General features: G+C 44.7%; 1 protein-coding gene across 1 annotated transcript; it reads left to right on the top strand.

The window, feature by feature from the left end:
* The first annotated feature begins 2,443 nt into the window (after positions 1 to 2,443).
* Positions 2,444 to 4,483, top strand: LOC149340205 (acetylcholinesterase-like). Its single transcript, XM_089550680.1, has 2 exons — positions 2,444 to 3,921; positions 4,342 to 4,483. Exons 1-2 carry the CDS (start codon positions 2,444 to 2,446, stop codon positions 4,481 to 4,483), a joined length of 1,620 nt encoding a protein of 539 aa, XP_089406806.1.
* The last annotated feature ends 1,461 nt before the right edge of the window (positions 4,484 to 5,944 follow it).

Raw genomic sequence — 5,944 nt, 5'->3', positions numbered from 1 at the left:
AGGAAACAGGAAAAGAGCTTGTTACTAGCAAAACTGTGCGAAGCAGGAAACTTAACTTAAGCCAAACTTCTTTCTTCTCCCGGGAAGGAAATATTTAATGCCTAACTGTTGAAGAACCAATCAGAAAGCTGCTGAATCGGACATGCTTATGCACATCCTGTTTACGTACGATCGCCTGTTATGGCACACTCGCTTGAGCTTGCCACAGTCGGGTCGGTGCCTATTCGCAGTGTTTGAGCTGCGTGCGATTTGCAGTGCTTTTCTTAATCCGCATTTCGTGAATACACCGAAATTCACTCTGTGCAACATCATTCGCCATCTAACGGTAGGTCCACCCATTTTTTACGTACCATTTGCAGAAATCAAATGGTAAGAAAGTTTCGATATCCCCAAGTCATGCTTCCTTCTAATGATATTTATTGTGGTTTCTCGCACAAAACTTCTAACAATTCAACAGGACCTATGCCGAAGCGTGTGCCTGATGGCACTCCGTATTAAATATCATTACGTTACGTAAAAAGAAGTTACAAACCTTTCGCTTGCAGAGTTCATATCCTAATTATCTTCAGCGCTTGTTTTGCGCTCACATCTCTCTTAAATCTGCTGAAGAGAGTCTGTAATATGCATAACATTATGCTAAGAATGCTTCCAGAATTTGGCAGGTTTCCTGAAATGGTACATTTCAAATGTGAAAATTTTCAGTCGCATTAGCTGGTGTCAGCGCGACGACTAAGCAAGCGGAAAACAAATGTAATTTTCCCGCTGAACTTACGGCTGTTTCTCGGTTGCATAGTCGTCAAAAAATGCTTATTACTAACATGTATTAAAAGTCATTAGATAGCTTACTGATAAAGAGAGTAAGTTCCGTTGTACCTTTTCAGCCCAGCTGTACTCATATGGGACAAACGAACAATATTTTTTTAAGCTTTATTTTTGAAACACTCAAAATGAAGTCGTTAAAACAGCTCCTTCTACTAATATAGGCTCAAACTTTCACTTTTTCGTGGCCTTCGTTGTGATTGAGAACGACGAGGAAGAGAACACGGCAGAAATCAAAAAAGCATTTGGATGTACCATCATGATCAAAACTATCATGTACCATCATGATCAAAACTAAGCAAAGCATTGTGTTCGATGTATGTATGCCGGAGGATGTATGTAGGAGCAAATCGACATCCGGATATTTACGGCCAAGAAAGAGAAACATTACCATCCAAAAGTTTTACCGGAACACTCAGGATTATTTTAATTAGGAATATGCAGCTTCCTGCATGAGAGAATTGCAAAGCCTGCTTCAAAGTCTTGCATGCACGCTTGATACTACCCTAAGAATCATTTATGCTCCATTTCGTCAAGGCGTCGGTTTTGCCTCGTGAAAATATTTTTCCGCCGAGAGGCATGAATGAACGATCATGTGGACACACATGCTTACTGTAACCATTGGACCTTGCCGTCCTCATATGGGCACACAGCATATGATGCGATATCTTTGTACTTTTCAACATTAAATAGGTAATAAGCAATCTAGATAATCCCCCGAAGTAATTCTACGATTGTGCAAAAATCTTCCGAACTGACAGGGCTAAACCACTGCTTATGTATATACCTCGCCAGTGCCACGTCATCTCTGACAGAGGCTGACAAACACACATATGTCTTGCGTGATTGGCTTACTTGATGACAAGTCAATTAGTTTCGCGTGGTTTGGCGTCCTGCAGTGAGACCGTCCAGAAAAATAAGACTTGGAGAAAGCCTCAGATAAGAGCATGTGTCATACACGAGCATTTTTGAAAAGAAAATATTGGGCCACCGTGGAACGAAAGTTACCTTTACTGGCTGTTTGTGTTTTGATTTGTGCCGCTATGGGTTGGCAACCGTAAATACTTGAGTGAAAGTTGAGACCTCTTCGTCACTCGCACAACCACATTTTTAATTCGAAAACAATATATGGCTCTGCGCGTCAGCAGAAAGTGTCCGCTGAAGGTGTCCGCAAATTTTATGCCCACAATTACGTCGTTCCCTAAGATAAATTTGTGAAAGTCAGATTGTGACAGATAGTGTGTGACACTATGGTGCCGTCGGAAAAATGTGGTTGACGTAGTGTTATTAGTTAATTAATTAAAGATGTAAAAGGCGGAAAATTACACTTAGACGTCAAAATAGCCACAGGCATAGATATAGTACATGGACATCAGAACAGCCACGGGCGGCGATGTGGTATATGAACGTTTTGCTCTCACGTTGCTTCAATTGGGGTCACCGCAGTGATTTCAAGGTTTTTTTCTTTACAGCCGCTTTTTCTTCTAGTATTAAAATAATAACCATTTCATATTTCTATTTTCTATTGCTGCGGTGGCCACACAACAGCGCAGATTTTTTTTTTTTTTAGGGACATTCATTATCTGACGTGCGCGCGAACATTTACAGGTATTGGATGGAGACGATGCTGGTGGCAAGGAAGACCGGTGCCCTTCTTTCGACGCTAATAATTTCTGTCGCATCCGCCAGCGACGTAATCGTCACAATTCCCCAAGGACAGCTGCTTGGGCGCTCGGGAAGCTTTCATGGATACCCCATCAACATCTTCTTAGGCGTACCGTACGCAAACCCGCCTGTAGGCAATCTAAGGTTTCTCAAACCTGAACCTCGGGACCCGTGGGAGGGGTTGTACAACGCGACTGCTCCCAAGAGTACCTGCATGCAGCCCCGCGGGGGCACCACTTATCCTATTCCTGGTTCTTTTTCTGAAGACTGTCTCTACCTCAACGTGTACACGCCCAGTACGTCTGACTCAAAAAGGCGGCCTGTCCTGGTGTGGTTCTTCGGTGGAATTTATGTCATTGGTTCCCCGTACGAGGAAGAATATAACGCCACTGTTTTAGCCGCTTTCAACGACCTCGTTGTCGTGAGCATGGACTTCCGTAATTCGGTGTTCGGCTTCCTGGACGCACAGGACCCTGGAGGGCCGGGCAATGTCGGCCTTTGGGATCAACGACTGGTGCTCGAGTGGATCCGCTCTAACATCGCCATGTTCGGTGGTGACGCTAACAGCGTAACTCTGTTTGGCGCCAGTTCAGGATCTATGCTCGTCCACGCTCACCTGTTGTCACCGCAGAGCGCGGGGCTGTTTCACCGCGTGTATTTGATGAGCGGCACCCTGAACACCGACACAAACGCCGACTCTATTTACGAGAGCAACGCCAGAGGAAACGAAGTCGCCCAGATTCTCGGTTGCGCCGACTCCTTCCTGGATCTGACAACACACACCGCACGTGTCCTAGACTGCCTACGAAATACAACAGCGTTGATTCTTCAAGCTGCGACAGAACAGGCTAGAATACCGAAGTTTCTTTTTTTCATGCCTACGTTTAAGACTGAATTCATGCCACTCCTTCCCTCTGAAGCCGGCAGCAAGGGAGCATTCTCGCCCGTTGACGCAGTTGTCAGTGTTACGTCCAACGAAGGAACATTTCCTTTCCTTTGTCAGCCCCACCAAAAGCTACTTGAACCAGACTTGGATGATGTTAGCATAGAATATCTGCAGACGGTTTTGGAAACTTTGTTCAATGCCTGGTTAAAAGATAAAGTCGTTCCTCTTGGTCTGCAGTATCTTAAAACAGCGCCACCTGACGACAAAGTCGCGCTGAGGAGCACAGCATGCGACTTCTTAGGAAAACAGGACACTTACTGTCCGAGCAGATTCTTCGCTGAAAGCCACTCTCAAAGAGGCAAAGTTTATGGACAGATCTTCGCGCACAGGTCAGAAATGGCGACGACCCCGGATTGGATCGGAGTAACGCATATGGACGACGTTCCGTACACATTTGGTATTCCTTTCCTGGAGGAAGGCAACTACACGGACCAGGACAGGGAGTTCAGCCTGAAGCTCATGAAAAGCCTCGCAAAATTTGCGGAGACTGGGTAAGTACGAACCATTCTCTGGCCGAGTGTGATCAAATGCAGAAGTGCATCCTGAAGTAGAGTATGCATTCTGAGTTGCCGAAAGTTCAATTGGTGAATTCCCCGCTAAACATAACAAAACGAACCAACAGATATATACGACAAAGGGAGTGAGATAAAATAGAACTTGTACCTACACAGCAAATCCGTTCAAGAACATATTGAAAAACAACGAGCCTTTAAACATAATTTTCGTTTGCTATTTTCAACCGGGGAACCGAAGCATACCGTGTCACGCAACAAATCTCTAATAAAATGCATTCTCTACTCTTACCATTCTAGGTAATGACCATTATCACTCGCCCTGCTGTCCATTATTTATGAAACGAGAAGTTGTCTTCTGTTTGTCTATGTTAGATTTTTTGTATTTCATCCTGTCAGGACGCCTGCTTTTTCCGAGATATCGACTTGGCCCCAGTTCTCGATGGATAATCCAAGTTTCGTCTGGCTGCAACCAGGCAACTATGGTGTCGTCGACGACTTTTTTGGGACAGGTTGCGAAATGTGGAGAAAATTTCTATGACTCTACTGTGATTTCACAGCATGTTTGCTGTAGAAAAGAGCAGACATATTTCTCTGTATTTTTTTGTGGCTTCAGACTAATAGCCACAAAACCCATTGTTACCATGTCTTAACCTCTCCTGACCCATTGCTCCCCTAACCTCCTTAGGATTGTCAGTATACCGGAATAAATAAAATAAACTGCGGTACCGGCAATCATACCTGTGTCCCTTGTGTCCAAGTGGGCTTGAAAGCTCCCTTCAGTACTAAGCATGGCCAATGAAGGAGAAGAAAAAAAAGTTTATTTTGCGCACCAGGTTAGGGCTCGTTCTCTAGCGACAAGTGTGCAAACGCCTATTGTTTATCCTCCTTAAAGAGGCTCCGCAGCACCTTCAAGGCAAAGTACATAATCTCGCTTGATGACTACATTCTCTCGTCATGAACACCTCAGCCAAACAATACATTTCTATACGCAGCAGAGAACATACAATCACGTGCTAAAGTTGGCGAATCCTTACCGGCGACTTTTTCGTGTTCGCGCACACTTCCGTCACCCACACTTCTATCTAAAGACGGCTACTGGTTACATTCTTTAGCGCCTTACGGAGCTACTACGTCCGCGGCCAGTCAATCGTACCGATGGGTCAGAAAGTTGCATCCCCCCCCCCCCCCCCGGCAGAGAAGCGGCAACCCTTGAGCTTGCCAAAAGTGACGAGAAGAAAGAGAAAGGCGCGAAGAAGCCGAAATTGAAATTTTTATTACAGTTAAATCAGCTTCAACAAAACGAAATTCTTGGTAGAAGATATTCGTGAAGCGGCGTCCTTTAACAACCCGTTACTACACGCACCTTCACTGAGAGCCCCTTTCAGAGCTCCTTTAAGATGCCCAAACTGAGACCGTGGTATGTACAGAAACCCTGAAGCGGTGAGTACATACCACTGAATTTTTCCTAGTGCTTATATGTTACCTCCTGAGGTTTTGAAAACCATAAACAACAAGTAAATCTTTTAGTTTTGTGCAGCCGGAGTACCTATGTTGCCTTACAAGTTTTCGTACCTGTACACTTATTGCTCTGTGACTTTCGCGAGTGATGGTAAAGCATCCCATGCGACATGCGAAGTCAGCGGGTTTGTTTCTCACTAGTGACGTATTTCCCTACACTTTCTGACAACTTATCTCATGCCTGAAGGATTGCTGAGTGATTTCTTTTTCTTGACTACAATAATAAAAAAAAATTCTCAGGTGCTTTCCTCGCTTTCAGAACTATTTGTTCCGTCATTCTCTCTCTGCAGAGTCCCTAGTTTCCCTTACTCGTGCAAGGGTGGAAAAGCGGGCTAGTTGGTAGTTCATCTTGGGGAAAAACACAGCGCACTCCTAAGACAAGGACGAAGAAAGACGAGACGATACAGCGCTGCCTCGGACCGAAGTATCTTCATAATTCTTGTGCCATGATGAAGGCATGGTTGGAAACCTCCTAGAAGGG

The sequence above is a fragment of the Amblyomma mixtum genome, chromosome 6 (genome assembly GCF_055824585.1).
Source record: "Amblyomma mixtum isolate Tamu chromosome 6, ASM5582458v1, whole genome shotgun sequence".
Lineage (NCBI taxonomy): Eukaryota > Metazoa > Arthropoda > Arachnida > Ixodida > Ixodidae > Amblyomma > Amblyomma mixtum.
Note: the sequence above shows the minus strand (reverse complement) of the source record. Positions and strands in the feature narration are given on the sequence as shown.

What these genes read in the sequence shown, in the direction of transcription:
- LOC149340205 (XM_089550680.1), top strand. Translation starts at nt 2,444, where the DNA reads ATGCTGGTGGCAAGGAAGACCGGTGCCCTTCTTTCGACGCTAATAATT. An exon ending in GCAAAATTTGCGGAGACTGG is followed by an intron (nt 3,922 to 4,341) that starts GTAAGTACGAAC and finishes TCATCCTGTCAG; the next exon opens with GACGCCTGCTTTTTCCGAGA.